Source organism: Panthera tigris, chromosome B4 (genome assembly GCF_018350195.1).
Source record: "Panthera tigris isolate Pti1 chromosome B4, P.tigris_Pti1_mat1.1, whole genome shotgun sequence".
Classification (NCBI taxonomy): domain Eukaryota; kingdom Metazoa; phylum Chordata; class Mammalia; order Carnivora; family Felidae; genus Panthera; species Panthera tigris.
Genome location: NC_056666.1, coordinates 94,201,257 through 94,224,823, shown reverse-complemented (window position 1 = coordinate 94,224,823; position 23,567 = coordinate 94,201,257). Strand labels below are relative to the sequence as shown.

At 40.2% G+C, this 23,567-nt stretch overlaps 1 protein-coding gene across 3 annotated transcripts in view; it reads left to right on the top strand.

Moving 5' to 3' along the window:
• PTPRB (protein tyrosine phosphatase receptor type B) overlaps window positions 1–9,948 on the top strand; it is a 114,168-nt gene extending 104,220 nt beyond the window's left edge. For 2 of the 3 annotated variants that reach the window (XM_007082247.3, XM_042992751.1), the window contains 3 exons: window positions 474–609; window positions 6,701–6,821; window positions 8,923–9,029. In XM_007082247.3, coding sequence (XP_007082309.2) covers window positions 474–609; window positions 6,701–6,821; window positions 8,923–8,945 — 280 coding nt within the window. In that variant the 3' untranslated portion in view covers window positions 8,946–9,029. Of the gene's footprint in view, window positions 1–473; window positions 610–6,700; window positions 6,822–8,922; window positions 9,099–9,548 lie in introns of those variants that run through there. The other variant, XM_007082248.3, reaches the window with a different exon arrangement.
• The last annotated feature ends 13,619 nt before the right edge of the window (window positions 9,949–23,567 follow it).

Genomic DNA, 23,567 nt, shown 5'->3' with positions numbered 1-23,567 from the left:
TCTCTTTCTCTCTCTCTCTCTCTCAAAAATAATAAATAAATAAAAACTTAAATAAACAAGAATCAAATTAAAAAAAAAAAAGAAAGTGGGTCTGCATGTAACAACATGGGTAAATGTCAGAACATAATACTGAGTAAAAAGAAAGTTGGCAGAAGGATACATAAAACATGTTACCATTTTGGTCAATTTTTGGAACACAAAAAAATGAGTATATGGTTCATGGTTTTACATGTATGCAGGAAAAGTATAAAACATCCATGGAAACGCACACTAAGTGTAGAGAAGCACTTATCCCTAGTGGGGCGGGGGAGGTAGAAGAAGGAAGGAAAAAGAGAAAAGAGGGAAAGAAGGATTCCCATATTCTCTCATAGCCTGGAAGGGAAAAGAAAGATGGGCCTAGAGTCTCTGGGGATGCAGTCCCGAAAGGCTAATTTAAGAAAAAAGGCTCAGTCTTCCTTCACTCTCTCTCCTAGTGCCGGTGTGGGTAGGACTGGAACCTTTATCGCATTGGACAGAATCCTCCAGCAATTAGACTCCAAAGACTCTGTGGACATTTATGGAGCGGTGCACGACCTAAGACTCCACAGGGTTCACATGGTCCAGACGGAGGTAAGAGTTACAGGCCGAAGGACACAGATCACCTTCCCTGCCTCTCTCCCCCAAAATGTCCAAGGCTTTAATCTGACAAGGGCAAATGACTGTGACTCATTAGGAAGAGAAAGAGAACTGAATATAGGTGTTCTGTCAGACTCGTCATTGTAAACGTATTTCAGTGACCTTGAGGCTGATGTGTGTCCTTTTCTCTACTGCACCGGTTGCCCATCTTCTGTAGGTGGATGGGAAGCACTGTTTTAAATCAATGCATTGTACGTGGGTGTACATGGGGGAAAGGCCAGGCCAGTCTTGAAGGTTATTTTCAGATAGGCTGGCTAGTGAGTACCAGAACTTCCATTAAGAAAAAAACAGACTACAGTCTCTTCTCTCCTCCAGCCCACCCCAGCCCACCTCTAAAGACCCCAAAGGACTGCATGCACATTGATTGCAAAGGATAAATGCTTCCATTTGTGCTGTCCTTTGACATTTGTAGGGCATTTTTGAACATTTTACCTCATTAAATTTTCACAAAAAAAACAGACACGAGAAGTATCATTTCCCATTTCCAGGCTAGAATGAGATTCAGAGGCTAGAGGGCTTTGCACAGCTATGAAGTGGCCAAGCTGGGACTCAAACCCATTCAAGAGAGTCCCAGGCCCTTAGCCCCACAGCCTCAGGGTCAGATCTGTGCTCACACACAGACCAAGCTTGTTATCCCCCCTGCATCATTGCCTTACAAGACTCAAGTTCTCTTACCCTTGTGTTTCCCAAGCAGCTCTGCAAAATCCTCTCTCTCTCTCTCTCCCTCTCCCTCTCTCTCTCTCTCTCTCTCTATATATATATATATATATATATATATATATACCCACACACACACACACATATATATATATATATTCCCATTGTTGGAAAGATACAAAGCCCTACATGCCCCTCTTGCAGTTATAGTATACAGGAAAACTATGGAGGCGGCCGTGTTCCACAAAACAGGAACATCCTGCAGCAAAGGCTCCCCTTGAGTTTTGTTGAACCCACTATTCCCAACCACCTTGATGGCTGGATTCTTTTCTTGTGCAGCACATATTAATATCCTGCAGATCTCTCATGCTGTAACACATTTGGAAAAATACTAGCATCCTTGCTTCCCATAGGCAGTGGCCACACCCGGGACCCTCTGTCACCACCACTGTCCTGGGCTGGGAGTACTTTCATTGTAACAATTATTACACTATATTTTTAATATTTTATTGTGGAATTTTTAAAATTCATATATCTAGGGAAAATAGCATAGTGAATTTCCATGCACGTGAACTCCAGCTTCTACAATTATCAGCATTCTATGCTCTTTTTTCATCTACATCCCGCATACACTATCTCCCACCCCATAACCTTATTTTTAAAGGAAATCCTACTTATCACATGATTTCATCCTTAAATAAAGTATATGCAGATACTTTACAGATAAGGACTGTTTTTAAAATTGTGACCAGAATACAATTATCACACCTAACAATTTTAACCATAATCCCTTAATATCATCTAACATCCAGTTAGTGTTCAAATATCCCTAATTATCTCAAAAATTACTTTCCACACTTAGTTTGCATAAGAATCCAAACAGAGTCCACATACTGCCTTTGGTGGAAGTCTCTTTTAAATTTCTTTTAAATCTATAATTACCCTCCCTTGTTTTCCAAGCCATTTATTTGTTAAAGACACCAGCTTAATTTGTTCACAGATTTTTCCCACATTCTGGATTTGACTGCTTTTTCATGCTGGTAATATATTCCTCTCTTCCCTGTAATTTTTGTCAGCAGGTCATTGGATCTAGAGGTTCCATTAAATTCAGGTTTCTTTTTACCACCCCAATGCTTTACAGGTGGCACCAAGTACTGCCTGTTGCATCGCATCAGGACACCCTTCCCGTCTGGAGACTCTTGATGAAATTGACAATGACCATCCATTATAACATTTCCCATGAGCCTTTCACTTAAACAGTTTTAGCAACTGTTGGCAACCTGAACATACCTGTCTAGCTCTGTTATTTCATTAAGGCTTTCAGAATTATACCACACTTCATCTTTCTCCATAAGACTACCAGTTCCAAAGACTGTAGGAATTCGTTTTCCTTCTCTCAAAATGCAATTTTTTCTTTTTTTGCCTGCTAAATGAATGAACTGATATCCTACAACTATGTTGCTAAAAAGTCAGGATCAGTGTTTCATTATTTATTGTCATTTCTACAAACTCAACCCATATTTAATTTATAATCTGGGGATTAAGACTGCTTACTACATTGTAAGTAGTCTTGAGGCGTGTGTGTGTGTGTGTGTGTGAGAGAGAGAGAGAGAGAGAGAGAGAGAGAGTGTGTTCAGGCTCCTTAATTATTGTCAGAGGCTTCTTGGGTCATGTGTCACTTGCATACTCCTGCCCCAAACTCTGGAGATGCACTGTGGCAAAGAGCAACCGCTCCTATTGTAAATATCACTGGCAGACTTCCGGGGCAGAGTAAGCCCATGTGCCATAACTCTTCCTCCTTCTTGGACATAACTCCTTCTTTCCCCTCTTCCCTCCTCCTTCTCCTCCTAACTTCTGAGGATTCTATAGCTCTTGTTCCTTAGCTTGCCCTTTCAGTGGTTGGATTCCCCACAGTTCTGTCCTCAAGGTGTTGCTCTTCCTTCTCTCGATCTTCATTCTTTGTGATGTCCCATGGCTTGAAGAACCATGTACGAGCTTGTGTTTTCAAGTCTCATTCTCCTTTTCCAGCAATGACCTAAGTACCTGCCTACCATACAGTTCCACCAGGAAGCTTTACAGTCATCTCAAATTTAAAAACTCAAAACTGAACTCATTATTTGTCTTTAAACAAGCAAAGAAAGCGCTTCTCCCCCTCTTGCTCATTTCAGTTTCGGGTGACAGTGTTGCTATCCATCTTGCCTTCCACCTGTTTGCCCAAGCTAGGATTCTGACTTCTTTTCCACAGTTCTCACATTCAAGCAGTCACGGAGTCCTGTCAGTAGCACCTAACATCCTTCTCTTCCTTCTAGTCTCCCACCCAGCTGCCACTGTCCTTGCTCAGCCATTTATCAGCTCTCTTGGTAACCTCCTAGTGTTATCTCCTACCACCAGCCTCTGCCCTAACAGCTCTTTGTCACCACTGCCACCAACACAGTACTTTTGCTAGCTATGTCAGCTCCTGCATAAAAACCTTGGCAAGCTCTCCACTGCTTTCAAATGAAGTGCATTTGTCCTTGTCTACAGGCCTCTTCATAACTGGGCTCTACTTACTTCTCCTGTTTCATACCACAGCATAACCCATTGTTTTAGGGTCTGCCAAAATTCAGGAAGGCTTCCCTTCCTGGGTCAGAATCAACTCTGATTCTTTTGATTATAATGAAATAAACATTATAGTAAGAGAAATTTTCTCTCTCTCTCCTTTTCTTCCCACTGTCAGATGAAATCCCAAACAATATTCAGATAATATCTGTCTTGTTTTAACTCCTTGCCCACAGTGGGCTTTTTCTAGTCTCAGAAGCCCCGGCCTCGGCACTGGTATGGCCCACTCAGTACCAGGAGTGAGTGCAGAGGGGTGTGAACCACAGATGAGCCAAGGGAAGCAAAGAAGGAAAGGCTTTCAGACCCCTTTTATTACTTTTCTGGGTTCTTGGGGATAGGCAACTTTAATTTTATTTCACCTTATTTGGGATACAAAGGGATTGCAGGTCTTCACAGATTTTAATAAATAGATCAAAGAGCAAGGATTTCTAAACAAAGAGGAATCAAACAGGAGATTTTCAGATGTGTCCCTTCTTCTTTAGCCTGGGGAAATTTGCAGCCTGACTCCCAGAAAGACACTCAGATGAAGCAATAACTTGTTAAAGAACGATAGGTGATAGGCACAGTCTGTTAAACTCATCTGCTTCCCCTAAGGAGGAAATAGTGGGATGTTGTAGGAATAAGCATTTCAGTGCCCATTTGGGGGATTGTCCTTGGGGTTTCCCATGACCCATGCACCCTACATTTTAGCTACCCTAGACTGCTCACAGCTTCCAGAATACATATGTGCACTGTCATATTATTTATGACACTTGGAAGGTCCTACTTATTTGCTCAAATTTTTACCTTTCCCTTAGGTTGATACTTCTCTCCCCCAAAAGTGAACCTGAGGGTTTCTTCTTATGTGTGAAGTGTTACACACAATTCTATCTCACATTTATAACCTTATAGGTATTTGTTCACATATCTGCCCTTCTGCTAAACTGCGAACTCAGGGACCGTGGAAGGCTATTATTCTATAAATACTATCTAGTACTACAACTATTGGTGAAATTGAATGGAACTGAGGCTTCATAAGTTAGCTAGGCAGAGCCAAAAATTATCTTTTAAGATCCAAGGTTCATATATTAAACTGTATTTTTCCATTAAGAATAAAGTGGGAAGCACATTAACAGTCTGAAGGTTTTAGTGGTAATCATTTTCAAAAGGACATTCCATTGGGAAAAGAATTTATATTTAAGGCAAGGCAAATTAATGAATATTAACTGGTTTCAAAGCCCATAGTGGGTCATTGTTGAAGAATTTATTAGTAAGGCATACCATAGATGTAATAGAATTCATTCACAGCTGAATTTAAGGTCCCAAAGTAATTTAATATCCCAGTACAATTGAAAGTATGAATCATGGTTTGGTTGGGAAGAAACAGGAAATATCAGTTTGGTAGATTGTCTTAATGATGGCAAAAAGAAACTGCCTATACTAACAATGATTTTCAGGACAGCTCCCTCCTCAAATTTTCAAGATCAACATGGCATAAAATACTCATAACAAGTAAATAGGGTTTCTGAGCATTCCAGCGTCCTCTCCCTCTGAGGAGTTGCTATGTCATTAAGGGAGCCCAAGGCCAAGCATGGAGGTTACACGGACATTTCCTTGCTAGACAGTTCTGTAGGTAGTGAGGAAGGAAGCCCAATGCACATGTTTAGCTGCCTGTGTCTAAGCCTGTGTGTTCAGTGGAGGTTTTGTATGTCTTTAGGGTCACCAAAACACTGACTGACTCTTCTATCTTTGTTTCTATTTCAAAAGTAGTTACCAGAGAGTTGACAGAGGTGAGTCTGTTCTCACCGTGTAAACCTTTGAAGTTCTCTGTCATCAGCCAACATCTTCAAGATTCTTCCTTGTGCCAGACTGAGATGCTGAGAGAACCGAGATAGATAAGACCCTGACCTTGCCATCAAAGCACTGATGGTCCAGTGGGGTCTATTGTATACACCTACCTTCTTTTTCTCACTGTCCTCCCTAAAGAAAGAGAACAAAAGAGTATACAGTGAAGTGATTTTCTCATTGAATAATACAATGAAATTAGGGGTGCCCGGGTGGCTCAGTCAGTTGAGCACCCGACTTCAGCTCAGGTCATGATCTCATGGCTCATGAGTTCAAGCCCCACATCAGGCTCACTGCTGTCAGCCGGTCAGCACAGAGACAGCTTCAGGTCCTCTGTCCCCCTCTCTCTGCCCCTCCCTCACTTGTGCTCTCCCAAAATAAATAAAGATTTGAAAAAAAATAATACAATGAAATTAGAAGTCACTTAAGAAAACTGCTATAGTGAAAAGAACATGAATATGAGCCCTAGGATCAAATTCTGAAGTCCCATTTCTTGGCCGTGTAAGAAGTTACTTAACTTCTCTGAGTCTCCTTTCTTATGGATGCTTATATCTACTTCATGAGGTTGTCAAAATAATCAAATGAAGTAATTTATATAAAATGCAGAGCACAGTGTTTAGCATTCAGTCAACTATTTAATATTTGTAGAGGACCAACTATGTGCCAGACATAATCCCAGGCACTCATAGAATATACTCTATAAATATGCATGCACATAAAAAGAGAATGAATAAACACCACCGTCTCTCCTCATTACCATTATTCTCTTTTTAGTGCTAATAGAAAGCAGTCACTCTTCTATGCACTAGAGACTATTAGTGAAATGATCAAGAAATTTTTGCTAACCATATAGAATCCCATCACTCACGATGCTTTATGAGAGTCTCTTGTCTTTCTTTTGCTTCAGAACTTGCCTTCCTCTGACACATTTTCTACTTTTTCATAGTGTCAGTACTTATACCTACATCAGTGCATAAGAGATGTCCTCAGAGCAAGGAAGCTACGGAGTGAACAAGAAAACCCCTTGTTTCCAATCTACGAAAATGTGAATCCCGAGTATCACAGAGGTAGGACCTTACTTCATTAACTTACAAGTTCACCTATCAAGATATGATGCCTCTGGACACCATTAATAACCAAAAGCTCTTCCAAAGTGCACCAGCCCTTTCTCCTTCCACCCAAAGACCCTTAGCGAGTAGCAACAGGGAGGAGAGGCAGAGTGGGGAGGAGACTCCCATCACTGAGCACCAACTGCATGGGGTATCTCTTCCTATCTGGCCTAGGATGCCCTCTCTTAAGGATTCTGCTTAACATTTCTTTTCCAAGCAGTAAGGCTCTTTGCTGGGGAAGATGCTTTGAAATCACAACTGAGGGTTCAGATCAAAAGTCCCTTTGAAGAAGAATTTGGCCATATGTGTCAAAGTCCTTAATATGTTCTCGTCTTGTCACCTAGTACTGAAAAAGTCTTATGCATGACAATTTTTATAGCTAAAAGTTTAAGTGAAAAAAAAAAAACCCAAATATTTTACAATGGAGAACTAAGTACACCATGGTGCACTTAATAGAATACAATGCAGTCATTAAAAATGATATCTTGGAGGTTATTATAATAACATGGATATTATTATAAATATATTGAGTTAAAAAAGAAAAGCAGAATGCAAAACAAACAAAAACAACACATGGGAAGTGGGGGAGAAAAGACTGGTAAGAAATATACCACAATAGTAGACAAATTTCTCATAGCAATAAAATACAATTTTTCTTCTGTTTCATGTACATTTTCTAGAATAAGCATGTAACGATTTTTTAAACAAAAATTTTAGTGAAAGAATATATAAACTTTATAAGGCACTGCTTAGGTCAGACACTAATGACTTGATATCATTTAGACCTAATGTATCACAGAGGCTAATTTGAAGTTACACTGTATTAGTTATCTATTACTGCCTAACAAATTACCCTAAAATTTAGCAGTTTAATTCAACATTTATTATCTAACAGTTTCTGTAGATCACGAATTTGGGAGGAGCTTAGCTGGGTGGTTTTGGCCCAGGGTCATTCTTGATGCTGTAGTCAAGCTGGTGGCCAGGGGCTGCAGTCATCTGAAGACTCAGCTGGGGCTGGAGGATCCATTTCAAGATGGTGCACTCACACGGCTGTTGGTATAGGTCTCAGTTCCTTGCCACATGGACCCATGTCCATCTATAAATCAGATCATTCTTTTTTTTTTTTTTTTAATTTTTTTTTTTTAACGTTTATTTATTTTTGAGACAGAGAGAGACAGAGCATGAATGGGGGAGGGTCAGAGAGAGGGAGACACAGAATCTGAAACAGGCTCCGGGCTCTGAGCTGTCAGCACAGGGGCCCGATGCGGGGCTCGAACTCACAGACCGCAAGATCGTGACCTGAGCTGAAGTTGGCGCTCAACCAACTGAGCCACCCAGGCGCCCCAAATCAGATCATTCTTTAAGCATTATTTCACTTATTTTATCTCCATTTCTAACTGATCCTCAATTTTCGTAAGTTCTCTGCACCCCTTGTACCCACCCACCTAGCCACTATGTTAAATAGTTAATAATCTGTGAAGCACAAAAACATGAGAGAGCTGCTATTTAAAGGAGTCCTTTGTCAGTCAGATAATACTCTTGTATTATAAATAATCACCCCCTAATGTATCTGTATAGTAAATTAAGGTTTTTGCATGTCACATTCTTTAAGAAGCTCTGGGATGGAGGGAGCTCTGGGGGATCTTGGAACTTCCTTTGTCTTATTATGACTTGCTTGAGAGTCTTTTTCAAGAGTTATCTTGGGTGCTCCCGAAAGAGCTAGCTGTGGTATAGTTAGCTTCAGGAGTCTGAAAGTAGAATTCAGGTCCTAGCTCTGGAACTAACTGGTATTGCCAAGCTGTGTAACCCTGAGTTAGTTACTTTACTAGATGTAAAGTTAGTTACTTTACATCTGTAAAATCAGAGAGGATGGACTAGGGGAGTCCATGCCCATCCATGGAGGATGGGATGAGCTGACCCCTCCAGGGATGGTCTCACTTTAAACCATATTGAACGTTAGTCATTTCTGTCAGCCTCATTCATTTGCAATCTTCATAAATGGAACAAACAACTATGATACACCCTGCTGCATCTCTAATTACAATGTCCTTCCTTTCAGACACGGGCTATTCAAGGCATTGAGAATGTATCTGAAGATCTCTTGGATAAAAACTATGCACTGTGTGATTTTTTAAAAAATTTGCTTCATGCCCTACAGAGGTGCCAGCTATTTCTGTTGTCACTATGTATAATTTATTAATCTGGAGAATTTTAAAGAATTTATGTAATTTAAAGGTAACAGATATTATTGTACATAGTTGTATTTTGTAGTTTCTTCTGTAAATATGTATTTTTTTCATAATGTTTAATATTAAGCTTTATATAATACTATGTTTCCACAGTAAAGTGTTCATGGATTGTTCTCCATAAACTAATTCAACCTGTATAACAGGACTCCTGGGAAAACATGTCTGGAGGGGGTTGCAGAGGCAATCCCATGGGCCATGGTTTTGACCTGTTTTGATATTTACCGGCCAGGATAAAGGACAGGGCTGGAGAAAGCATGTAAGACACCTGGCTTTGCTGCATTGCTGTTCTAGGAATGTAGAGATCCAAAGATGATCCAAATGCTATTTGGACAAATGTAACAGTAAAAAAAAAAAAAAAAAGAACTGGGGGGAAGCATGAAAGCTGAAGCCGGTAGTTATTGCTAAACTAGTTCATCTCTCCCCTTCCTTCTGACAGAGGTTCAAGCCAAAGTGGTCAGTTCAGGGGCCATGTAACTTGCAGAGAAGTCCGGGCTGCAGGATTGAGGGTTCTGTTAGAGAACAATCCAAACAGAAGGGATGAATTCCTTACATCAAGGATGCCTCCTGTACCCCTGACTGGAAACAAAATCAACATGCAAGGTGCCATCTGTAGTGATTGGAGATGATTTCACTGCATTCGGTGTGTGAACATACAAACCCATACTGTAATGAGTGTGTTGGTTGATGTACACACAGTCATCCTTGTCTCATTTCTAATGGGCTGCACTCCTGGAAAAGTCAAAATTATGCCAGTCGTATTTGGTTTTCCCACTAAAAGAAGATTGTTGTGGCAGATTACATTTCTGACCAAAGGACCTGATATTAACATCTTTATAGAAATGTCCACAAACATCATATGCAGTTCATTACAAAAACAAAAATCTGGGGCACCTGGGTGGATCATTTGGTTAATCATCTGACTCTTGATTTCGGCGCAAGTCATGATCTCATGGTTCGTGAGTTCAAGCCCCGCGTTGGGTTCTGCACTGACAGCACGGAGCCTACTTGGGATTCTCTCTCTCCACCTCTCTCTCTCTGCCTCCGCCCCTCTCTCTCAACATAAATAAATAAAGTTCAAAACAAAACAAAACAAAACAACTCAGTGGTGCTTAACATAAAAACTTCCAAAAGACTTTTTTAGTAAGTCATTGAGGTGAAAATATCAGTAGTCACCGGAAGGTGCATTTAATATGAAAGCCATTACATACTCTACCAAATTTATTTTCAGTATTTGTGCCTATTTTGACTATAACAAATATCAGTGAATTAGATAGTAGGCATTGCCCTCCTCAGTGTCCAGTTCTGAGGGTCTTTCCAGGGAAAATTTGAAAGGTATCTGTACTGAATCCTTATGGCTACTTGAGAAATGAGCCAGGATGTTTGCCTTTTTCTCACGTACAGATTTCTCTGTAATAAACCTAAGAATTTGAGATGAAAATTGTTGACCTCACAGCTTCAACTGCAGAAAAAATACATTTCTTTTCAAAGTATGTATTTTTGCTACATACCATAAAGTCCCATAAATAATATAATGGGTATAAGTGAAAATCATTAAATATATCCAAAATAGTTATTTGTAGTTATGTAAATTTCTACACACACGAGAAAAATTTCCAGGGCTACTTGAAGTTTATAAAAACAGGGAAAAACTGTATAAGAATAGATGCAAAGAGTAATAAAAGGATTCCAAGTTTTCAGTCTCATTGTGCTCAATGCCCTTGTGAAATAACAGTGTTGGGTTGTCTCAGGGAACTAGGTAGATCTTCTAGAAATGAAAAGAAACAATCTATAGGTAAGGGTGGCAGATGTACCACCAGGAAGAAAATAGAGGTCAGAGATTTATGAGAGGTAGGGTCAACTAGGAATAACTTTCCCTGCATTAAAAAGAAAAAGCAAGAGAAAAACAACAGATTTTTATACTAATGTTGCCTGGCACAAAGTACATTAACACACGGAAAGAGAAATTCATTTTTGGCCTTTCATTCATTCAGAAAAGTTTTAGTAAGTGCCTATAACCTACGAGGCACTGTCCCAGAAACAACACATTTGTACTCAATAAAGAAAATGCATCACAATAGTAAAGTTAGGGCTGCTGTTACTATTTCCAATGAAGCTTGAAAGAGGGCTCTGGGGAGGTAAAATAAGCAGTCCAAGGCAGTGGCAGCCTCCCACAGATCACACTGGAAAAGGCTAGTGCAGTCTCCATAGCAGACCACTGGATCTAGAAGAGAAAGCAATGAATTACACAAACCAGGAATTAAAACTATAAAACACGGACACATCTGTAACAGTAAATAATGTCCACATACCCTGGCGTATCGGGGGTGGAATCACAGTTAGGGAAATGGACATGACAAGGGGAAACTGTATGTTCTTTTAGTCTAATCCAGGAAATATTTATTCCTACCCTCCACCTGTCTAATTTTAAATCTCCTTGGCAACAAATATTCCGCTATCTTCCCTCCTGCCGCCACCAAAGACTAAATACATTATCTACTTGATCTGTTTATTAAATTTAGGACAGGGTGGGAAAAAAAGGTTTCCTTGACATTCAGCTCAATTGGATGTAATTTAATCCCATCATGGGTTTTGTCTTGGTAAACACGTCATTTCCTGTTGTGGGCATTCTGTTCGCACCTGTGTGCTACGCTTGAATCACCCAATCTTCAAAGGGCTTTTGAGCTATCAAATCTTGAGAGAGTCCCATCTTGCATCGTAATAATTATTTACTCAAGTTCTTTATAATTAACTCCTTTAATCTCTACTCATTAAATCGATTTCATATTATCATTCTGTTGCTCTCTGGAAAGCGGCCAATTTTTCAGCTCTTGAATCAGACTTTTCAAAGGCTCATCTCCCTGCCTGGGCCTGCACGTATTTGTCCTAAGTAATTCACCATCCCTGAACACTTCTGAGTCCCTCTTTCTCACGACTTGTTCCCTTCTCCTTTTTTGAATATGTTTGCTTTCCCAGTTGAATGTGATTTTACTTTCTGTTCATCTTATCTCCTTAAAACCACTGGTATTTCATAGTCTTTTCAGGCTCCACATTATAGAAGAGATGACCATGGTTTCACTTTTAAATACTAAAATGGCCGTGGCACACAGACACGTTGGGGACAGTTTTATTTGGAAGGGTCTTTAATTAATTTTATTATTACCTCTTGGAGGAAAGCCCAAAATGACACGTGAAAATAATATGAAACCACCAAGCAGATGTCCAGCAATACAAAAATAGACCTCACATGTTATACTTCACACTCTGATTCTCTTGTCTTAGTGTCTCGGGATCAGTTTCTTAAACACTCTCCTCATTTTTTGTAAGAAAACTACTGGCCATCTATTAAATTCCCAATTAGCTGAGTTTTGAGGTTGGAATCCTGAGGTCAACACTGGCTGGGTCTGTATGACTGCAAACAACAGGACCTGGTCCCCAACTCTGGGATGTTCTAGACTTTTAGTTCACCCATGTGAGCCAGACCGAACCTGACCTGGCATTGAAAAACAATAGAAAATAGGCTGCTTGTTTGAGGAAGTAGTTCAAGGACTTTGCAGGTTCCATTTCACTGAGGAAATGAAAGTGATCAGCGAAAACAGAGTGGCAAGAAGGAATGGCTGTTCCTCCCCTACGTGGCTGTGAGCAACCCTCAACCCCACCTCATTCCTGAAGAGCCACAGTGGAAAGGCCATTATCAGCCTACATGCCGTGTTAAGTTTCTGAGTAGTTTTAACCAGAGGTTTCAAGTCATATCAAGTATTCAAAGGAAGTTTCATATCAGAGGAAAATCTGTAAACCATGACTACAAAAAGCAAGTGAAATGATGCAAAGAAGGGGAAATATCTGAAAAAAGGGAATCTAACCAGACATCATCGGGAAGAGAAAATGGCACCCTTTCTGTGTGTCCAGACTGTTTTTTCAAAGTGTCATGTTTCTATGAGGATGTATTATCCTTTGGGGGCTCTCTTTGACTTCATTAGCCACATGATTTAGCTGATTAAGCAACTGAATTGATTCATTTAGTTTTGTGAATTGACCAGGTGTTTGACTAAACTGAGCTTGGAATTCAGACACACTACCTAAGATTCTTATAGTGGATGATGCCTTTGAAAGTGGCCATTTTTGTTAAAATGCCGGGTAACATTTGATACAGCCATGATAATAGCAAAAATCTGTTCAGTTCTAAAAATGCTTCTAGCAATGGAAATATTTCTGACTAAAAGAATACTCTTGACTTGTAGGGAGGTTCCCTAGGAACAAATGTGTGCCATGAAAATAAGGCATTTTATTTTTTTAAAGGTTATGTATACAGATACATTCATGAAATAAGGAAATTGTTAGTGGATGCTCTTAATAGAGGTTTATGTAATGAAAACAAAGGAATCTATTAACAGTTTCACCAAAGATTATTTTTATAGTCTCTATGCCAATGATCTTATATAAGTTACCAAAATAAGTTTTTAAAACTGAATAATGTCACACAGGTGTAATGTCCCCCTTCTAGAATCATCACAAGAAACGTTAGTTATGGCTTTCTGCCTTAAGGAATTTCTTTTAGGAAATACCATCTTCACCCTAACAGCAAGCTTTCTGTTACATTTGAGATGCTGTATTTTAATAGCTGAGTGAGCAGATAAGCATCCCAACAGGAGCGTATGCGATTGTGGCTTTAGGAGTTTGTAGTAACAGTTGGACAGAGTTTCATCTGCAAGCCAGTGGGAAAGTCCGCAGAGGCCTTGGTGAAATCTCCTACTGTCCACCACACTGACAACCGGCTGCACCAATGTTCTTCCCTGAAGAGTCCCTGATCGCTGATCTTCCATGTGGGACTCAGGCTTACATAAATTCTACAAAGACAAGAATCAGGTCTTTAATTTCTTCCCTATTCCTACCTTGTAGAAATTATGTCTTGAGTGGAAACTGCTCCTGGCCCCACACTTTGGGCGTTAATCAGTGTCTAATAACACTATTGTCCATGGAGGTTCATCTGGCTGTTCCTTGACTGACGTGCACCTTACAGAAACAATGTAAATAAATTCAGCAACTGAAAATATTATGTTCTATCAAAGAGCACTTTTATGTTTTTAATATGATGTACTCTTTCTCTGCAAATATGGTTATTTAAAATGGCAGTAGATTTGATTGTATTTTTTCATATTGTTGCACCTCCCCACAACAGTGTGTTTCTAACCAACTCTATTTGAACAAAGAGCTTCATTAGTCTTCCTATTTAAATTATGTATTTGCTTGATATATTTTCACATTTGCGACTGGTCAAAAACATCTACCTATTACCTTACACACCTTCTCACTAGTACCAGAATAAAACTGCTGTTTGTTGAAGCAAAGAGTCCTGTCTTCTCTTCACCTATTTCTCATTTGTCAATTTCTGTCATCCTTCTGCTCAAGAGAAAGGTCATGTGTGACTGCTTTTAAATGAGAAAAATCTTCCAGGCCATTATCAGAAGAGCATGGTTGTCTTCTCCTTTATTCCTGTGAGTGCTGAGTTGGTTACCTAGGTTATCACGTACATTACAAGAGACTCTCTAGTTGACTGTCTCCAACTAAATTCTTGTTTTCGGTTCTGTAGTTCATTAGTAACCAAAATGTCATCCCTGACCAGCAGTGTTGGCGTATTCTCAGAGGCCCTGCCCCAGCTGGATCACCGTGAGCCCTTCAGAAACACTTCACACATTAGCAGGCAGTGTGACATTTGGTAAAGGGCTGCTGTGCCTATTTCCAGAATTATTATTTTGCCCTTTGCCTTTTCCTATTTCAGTTGAAAGATCAGTGTCCTTCACAACTCCAGTATTTCATTTTTCTACAACTCACAGAAATCCTTATTTTTTTAAAATGTGCAAGAACACATTTACATATAAAACCATTAATTCAAAGCAACAGTTTCTGGATTCGAATAATCAAATTAATAAAATAACTTGACTTAGGAGGCTGGATTTTTTTCCCCCTAAAGTAGCTGTTTGTTTGATGGAATTTGCGCTTAAAGAATTTGAACTAAGCCCTGAGTAATTTTGTTGTTATGTCTTCCACAATCATAAAATGTTAGAGCTAGAAAATCCCTTAGGGATGGACAAGGAAGGAAACCAGGAGCCAAATTTAAAGGTGATACAGCAAAGGGCGCCTGGGTGGCTCAGTCGGTTAAGCGTCTGACTTTGGCTCAGGTCATGGTCTCATGGTTCATGGGTTTGAGCCCCGCGTTGGGCTCTCTGCTGTCAGCACAGAGCCTGCTTGGTATCCTCGGTCCCCCCACCCCCACCACACACCCCTGTCTTTCTCTGCCCCTCCCTAGCTTGCTCTCTCTCTCTCAAAAATAAATATTTTTAAAAAAACATTAAAAGTGATACAGCAAAACAGGACAGTACTAGAATTGAAGCTTGTCTTCCTCCAACACTCAGGGGAGGACCTGTTTACATGTAAATATACACAAACAGGAAATCTCAGTTTCCAGCCACCTTCGACACTGAGATAGAAACTTTAATGGAACTGTCAACATTTTGGCTGATTATTCCTCTTATTTTTATATCTTGTATGTCTGAAGACATCCATTTGTTAAAACACATCTCAGACTGTATTTTAGAGTCATGCCTTAGCAAAGCCATCACAATCTTAAGTTGAGATATTGAATAGAAAAAGAGAAGACATGATTTTCCAACATAATACTATTATAAAACATTATTGAAACGAATTCAAACCACCTAAAACCAGAAGAGGTACGACAGCTAGATTTTGAAAGAATTGGCAAGGTTTCGATGTTGCCAATAAAAGAAGCTTTCATAATAGAAGGATAAAAATTAACCAGTAAAATTCAAGTTTGAGTAATAAAGAAAACCATGCAGGGATGGTTCTGTATAGGAGGTAACATTCACCTTTTTACCAAAGGAGGTAATCAGTCCCAAAGGCTGTGGTTACTATCTCCCCAACCCAGTATCCCCAAAAGGAAACTTGTACTATTCAGAATTTGTTGATCTGAGTAAAGCTTGCCCCCTTTTTTTCAGAGGTTTACTACAATGATGCAAGAACCTTTGTGTAAATTATCCTAATATTAAACTACTTTTCTCTTTGCTCTCAGAGTTCTTGATACCAGGAAGAAATGTGGCATTTTAGTCTTTAAGAAAGAGCTAGCAATATAATATGTTTCTTGTCTCTGCTATCCTGCTGCAAGCCGTCGGTGGCCAAGAAGATTCTGTGTCTTAGGGCTTGCCAAAGAGCTAAGGTAAGAAATAACAATAACAGAAACCAAAACCAAAAAGCTGACAATACAACTACAAAAACCAAAGGCATTAAAAGTAGAGAAAAGTTCAGAAGCCAGGGAACATTCCCAAATCTAACCTCACCAAACAATATCATTTGTAAGACATATAAATTAAAATTTTAAGCCATATTTTATTCCTAAAGAACTTTCCAATGATCCCTGGCTCAGTCTTCACCCAAGCAGATGTTCCTTCCCCCCTCACATCAGATGTTTGGAGAAGGAAACAACTGTCTACCTTCAAAGAATAACGCATTAGCAATAAATAAAGGCAAAAGAGGACAGAAGAGAAATAAAATGAACGATCTGCTTTGGTGGAAAACTGTGGGCATAAGTCAACAAGGAAGTAAAATCAAAGGTGAGAGAATCTAGAAGAGATGTTGGGAGTCTTAGACCTGTTGTAACAGCAGAGGATTTTCTAATTTAACCTAAGAGGAAGACATTCCGAGTACTATTTAAAGTGCAACACAACAAAACTAAAAAGCAACTGACAGAATAGGAAAAGATATTTGCAAATGACATATTGGATAAAGAGTTAGTATCCAAAATCTATAAAGAATTTATCAAACTCAACACCTAAAAATAATAACAAATAATCCAGTGAAGAAATGGGCAGAAGACATGAATAGACACTTTTCCAAAGAAGGCATCCAGATGGCTAACAGACACATGAAAAGATGCTCAGCATCACTCATCATCAGACAAATACAAATCAAAACCACAATGAGATACCACCTCACACCTGTCAGAATGGCTAAAATTAACAACTCAGGCAACAACAGATGTTAGTGAGGATACAGAGAAAGGGGAACACTTTTGCACTGCTGGTGGGAATGCAAACTGGTGCAGCCACTCTGTAGAATAGTAGGGAGGTTCGTCAAAAAATTAAAAATAGAGCTACCCTATGACCCAGCAATTGCACAACAAGGTATTTATCCAAAGGATACAGGAGTGCTGATTCGAAGGGGCATATGCACCCCAATGTTTATAGCAGCACTATTAACAATAGCCAAAGTATGGAAAGAGCCCAAATGTCCGTCGATGGATGAAAGGATAAAGATGTGGTATACTACTCGTCAATCAAAAAGAATGAAATCTTGGGACACCTAAGTGGCTCAATCAGGTAAGTGTCCAACTTCGGCTCAGGTCATGATCTCACAGCTTGTGGGTTCGAGCCCGGCGTTGGGCTCTGTGCTGACAGCATGGAGCCTGGAACCTGCTTCAGATTCTGTGTCTCCCTCTCCCTCTCTGCCCCTCCCCTGCTCACACACTCTCTCTCTCTCTCAAAAATAAACATTTAAAAAAAGAAAAAAGATAAAAGAATGAAATCTTGCCATTTGCAACACCATGGATGGAACTAGAATGTATTATGTTAAGTGAAAGAAGTCAGTCAGAGAAAGATAAATATCCTATCATTTCACTCATATGTGGAACTTAAGAAACAAAACAGATAAACATAGGGGAGGGGAAGGAAAAATAGGATAAAAACAGAGAGGGAGGCAAACCATAAGAGATTCTTAAGTACAGAGATGAAACCGAGGGTTGCCGGAGAGGAGATAAGTAGGGTATGGGCTAAATGGGCGACGGGCATTAAGGATAGCACTTGTTGGGATGAGCACTGGGTGTTATAAGTAAGTGATGAATCACTAAATTCTACTCCTGAAACCATTATTATACTTTATGTTAACTAGCTTGGATTTAAATAAAATTTAAAAAATAAAAAATAAATTAAAAAAATTTAAGATAAAATAAAGCGTAACGGAAGGGGACTACATGTTTAATCTCTAGGATAGTCACTCGAGGTTGTGACATTAAGGCTATTATCTTACTGAGAACCTTCACCTGTCATATACTATAGATTAGTCAATGTTCCCACTTCAGAGATAAGGAAGTAGAGGCACTGAGAGGACCAAGTCATTGCTCAAAATTAAGCAGAAGCACAGGAACAATAGCTAATGCATATTATCAGTAACTCTATGCTAAATGCCATACACATATATAATTTATATCTAATTTAACTCTTTGCACACCCTAGCTGCTAGACTTATATTGGAGACAAGGAATCTGGAGTTTAAAGAGACAAGGTAATTTGCCCAAGGCCACGCAGTGCCAAAGCTGTGTCCAGTTTGAATCTTTCTGGCTTCAAAATGTGATCTCTTAATCTCTATGCCAGCTCATCTCCAAGTTTGCTACCCAGACCAGCTGCAACACATCACCTGAGACCTTGTTAGAAATGCAAACTCTCAGACTCCTATCCCCCAGGCTTATTGAATCTGAAACTCTCGAGGTGGGGCCAACGTGTGTTTGAACAGGTCCCTGGGTTATGCAGAAGCGCACTGTTCTGCATGAAGTTGGGGCAGCCTCGCTGTTTTGCAGTTTCTCATCAATCAGATCTAGCTCTTTGAGAAGAAACTCTATCAGACCCTGTGTGACAAAGAGGAATAGTAATGAGTAATATTTTTTGAGCCTTAACACATAATAAGCACTTAACGAATGTTAGCAACTCTTATTATTATGTGCCAAGTAGTATTCCGAACTCCCTTACCTGCGTTATCTCAATTAATCACCTCAAAACTAAATAAGGGAGGGACTACAACTTTTTCCGTTCCACACATGAAGAAACTGAGGCACGAAGAAAGTATCTTGCCCTAGGTCACAGAGCTAGCAAGTGTCAGAGCCTTATTTCAACCATGGACAGAGTAAATTCTGAAGCCTGTACTCTCAACCATTTTCTCCTGTATCAGGGGCTGAAGAAAAGGTTGACTAAGCTCCATGGCTTATATTAAATTCAATGTGGGGCCTCCAACTTTCAATTCAGTTTTGCAGACTCACATATATGCTACAAATCACTTCCCTCCACCCTTACCCTATTGACTCTTGCTAAAAGGCCCATTAATCCATTAGCCCTGATATTGATGTCTCTCCCAGCATTTTAGACTAAATGTGATAGCACAGTCACCTATTCGAAATTCAAACGCTTCTATTCCCTCTATGGCCTCAGAACATGCTGCTAAACAATTCTTCAGGTTACAGGACATTCCTAGCTCAAAGCACCAATAATGGTCCCATGCGGAACCGGCATGTGAACTCAGAATGAGAGCCATAAAGAAAGAGAAGTAACCACAAAGAGGAATCCATAAATAAGGCAGAAGACACAGGGACCAAAAGACAGCTCTCAACTCACAGGGATGCTAACAACTAGAGGCTGTAAAGGCCAGGCCACAGTGACTGCTGAGCTGTCTGGGGAGAGCAGAGAAAACAGGAACACTGTTCACAGCCAGCAAGACAAAGAAAGCAAGCATTACCTAGGCCCTGAAGAGTGAGACAGAATGAAGGACAGGAAGGTCCTCAAATGTGCTGCTGCTACCATGTCCCCCAAACCCAGCCACGGGCAAGAAAGGTGTGATAAAATGCTCATTCGTCACTTCCATTTGGGTAAAGGCCACACGGATACACTGGTCAGGGGTCCAGCAGGAAACAGGTGGCAGACTTAGAAGGGAATGAGCAGAGCTCAACAAAGGGATCATTGACCAAGAAGTAGGCAGTCTTCCTGGCTCCTTTGGGATTTCCCTGGACCAGTTTCCCCCAGCAGCTTCCCAGGGCCTCAGCACCCAAGGCTGTGCACACACTTTGCTGGGCAGCATGACACCGAGGACTGGAGGTAGAGTAATAGCGTCTAGATTCATGTAAAAGCTATGTGACTTTATTAAGTCTGAAGGACCCATTGTCTTTTCCACCCGCACTCCTGGACAGGAAGTCATCAGTCCCTCTAAGTGTTCTTATTTCTACTAACCTAGAGAGCCAGTCCTTCTCTACATCACTGTCCTGCCGGAGTTCAGGTCTCATCTCAGCCAAGCCCAGAAGTTCTCCGTGTGGTCTCTGTGCTTCTGTCTGGCACTCCAGTCCTCCCTCCACATTGCCTCCAGAGTGACTTACCTAAAATCCATGACCGTGGACCATCTGAAATTGACCAGTGACTCCCCACCATCCACGACATGCAGCCCAGGCTCCTCAGGGACTATAGAAGGCCTTCCTTGACTTGGCCTGTGCCTTCCTCCCTGGCTTTAGTAGTAGCCACTCCTCTCCTTGCAACTTTATGCTTTGCAGACTCAAGCTCCTTGTGGTTTCTAGAGTGCATACTGCTGTTCTGTGCATTTTTGCTCTTGTATATTCCGCTCTCCCTGCTAAAATGGTTACCACCAATTCTCTGACACCCAGGGTATATCACAGAGGAGGCAGGAAGGTCATTAACCTAGGCCTCACCCTCACAAAAGGTTGCAGATATAGCCCTTTAATTTTTTTATATTAAATATAATTTATTGTCAAATTGCCTTCCATACAATACCCAGTGTTCATCCCAACAGGTGCCCTCTTCAGTGCCCATCACCTACTTTCCCCTCTTCTCCACCCCCCATCAACCCTCAGTTTGTTCTCAGTATTTAAGAGTTTCTTATGGTTTGCCTCCCTCCCTCCCTCTCTGTAAATTTTCCCCCTCCCCCTCCCCCACGGTTCTCTGTTAAGTTTCTCAGGATCCATATATGAGTGAAACCATATGGCATCTGTCTTTCTCTGTCTGACTTATTTCACTTATCATAATACTCTCCAGTTCCATCCACGTTGCTGCAAGCGGCCAGATTTCATTCTTTCTCATTGCCAAGAAGTATTCCATTGTATATATAAACCACATCTTCTTTATGCATTCGTCAGTTGATGGACATTTAGGTGCTTTCCATAATTTGGTTATTGTTGAAAGTGCTGCTATAAATATTGGGATACAAGCGCCCTTATGCATCAGTACTCTTGTATCCCTGGGTAAATTCCTAGCAGCATATGGCCCTTTAATTTAACTACCAAAGTTAAATGCAGAGTCTCAGAGATGCAGACAGGAATGAGATGTGAAGACACGTTTCATATAACTTTAAATTCAGGCCCATTATTCGATCAGTCTACCTATAACACATTATAAAGAAATTTTTTTAATACATATTTTTATTATTTTGTGAATTAAACAATTTTTATAATTTTCTTTAGACATTTTTTAAAATTTAAAGTTCATTTTTTGGGGCATCTGGGTGGCTCAGTCAGTCAAGCATCCAACTTTAGCTCAGGTCATGGGTTTGAGCCCATTGAGCTCCACATTGACAGTGTGGAGCCTGCTTGGGATTCTCTTTCTGTCTCGGTCTGCCCCTCCCTAACTCGTGCTTTCTCTCTCTCTCTCTCTCTCTCAAAACTAAATACATAAACTTAAAAAAAAAAAAAAGCTTTTTACTATTCCAGAAACCTCAAAAAACGGTCACAATCCTCTCTTGACCTCTGAGACTGTTGCTGACCCATTCTCTAACTTGTCTGTTTTTTTAAATTATTTTTTAATGTTTATTTATTTTTGAGAGAGAGAACAAGCAGGAGAGGGGCAGAGAGAGAGGGAAACACGGAATGTGAAACAGGCTCCAGGCTCTGAGCTGTCAGCACAGAGCCCCACACAGGATACGAACTCACAAACTGTGAGATCATGACTTGAGCTGAAGTTGGACCTTAACCAACTGAGCCACCCAGATGCCCCTAACTTATCCCTTTAAACTCCCCCTCTTTCCCATATTGCTTCTGTATCTCTAGAGACATTTTTCACTGTCTGTTGCACATTATGTGGAAATTATTTGTTCTGTTTTCCCTATTAGACTATGAGTTGCTTCAGATCAGATGCTCCTAGGCACCAAGCAAACAAATTTGAGACAGATTCCAGATATTATGATAATAATAATACAGTAATATGTAATACTAATATACACACTTCAACAAAGTGCCCAGCATCATTCATTGGATTCTAACCATTTTGATAGACTCAATTCTCCCAGAAACCCTATGAGATGAGAAAATGAGACCCAAGAGTCACAGCCAAGAAATGGCAGAGCCATGATTCAAACCCAGACTATCCAGCTTCAGAGCAAGTGCACTCAATCATTCTGCCAATGGTTTTCAAACTTCGGTGTGCATCAGATATGGGGCTTGAACCCAAGAACTGTGAGATCATGACCTGAGCCAAAATCAAGAGTTGGTCACTCAACTGACTGAGACACCCAAGCATCCCTACTTCAACCACTTTTGACTTGCTGGAATGTGACTACATCATGGTCTATAATGAAAATCTGTGATAAATTTTCCCCAAATGTTCTAGATCCCCACACAGCAAGCTCCCCTGAGGTTGCACTGTAGACACACTGCTTTGTGGAACTGAATTCTCATAAATCTCTGAAAAGTGATGCCATTTTCTAGAGCTGATTATGCAAGAAGCCTATCCTCTCTGGGTTAAGAGAAAATTTTATTTTATTTTATTTTATTTTATTTTATTTTATTTTATTTTATTAAAAATATCTTTAAGTTTATTTATTTATTTTGAGAGAGAGAAAGAGAGAGAGAGGCAGGGATTGGCAGAGAGAGAGGGAAAGAGAGAGAATCCCAAGCAGGCTCTGCACTGTTAGCACAGAGCCAGATGCAGGGGTAGAACTCACGAACCATGAGATCATGACCTGGTTAAGTGATGCTTGAATCTCCTCTGCAACATCCTTGTCCTCACTAGGTTATTGATGATTATCAGGAAACTCGATTCCACATTTAGGCAGCTCTGGTAGAAAGCATTTCCTTTTATTCAATTAAATATGCTCCGCCCACACCGTCCATCCATTAGTTCATTCAAAATACCTCCCATCCTTTGGATTGTGTTATGTGTTGAATTGTACCCCCGCCCCCAATTCATATGTTGAAATCCTAGCCTCCAGCACCTCAGAATTTGACCTTATTTAGGAATTGGGTTGTTGTGGATATAATTAGTTAACATGAGGTCACACTGGAGTACCATGGCCCCTAATCCAATATGACTAGTGCCCTTATAAAAAGGGGTAATTTGGACAGACACACTAATTGGGAGAATGCCATATGAACATAAAGGCAGAGAACAGGGTGATCCTTCTACAAGCCAAGGAGCATTAAAGATCGCTAGCAAACCTCCAAAACCTAGGGGAGAGGCATGGAATAGGTTCTTCCTCACAGTCTTCAAAAGGAACCAATCCTGCCAGTGCCTTGATCTCAGACTTCGAGCCTTCATGACTGTGCAGCACTTAATTCTGTTGTGTGAGCCACCAGTTTGTGGTACTATGTTATGGCAACCCAGCAAACGAACACAGATTGTTACTAAAG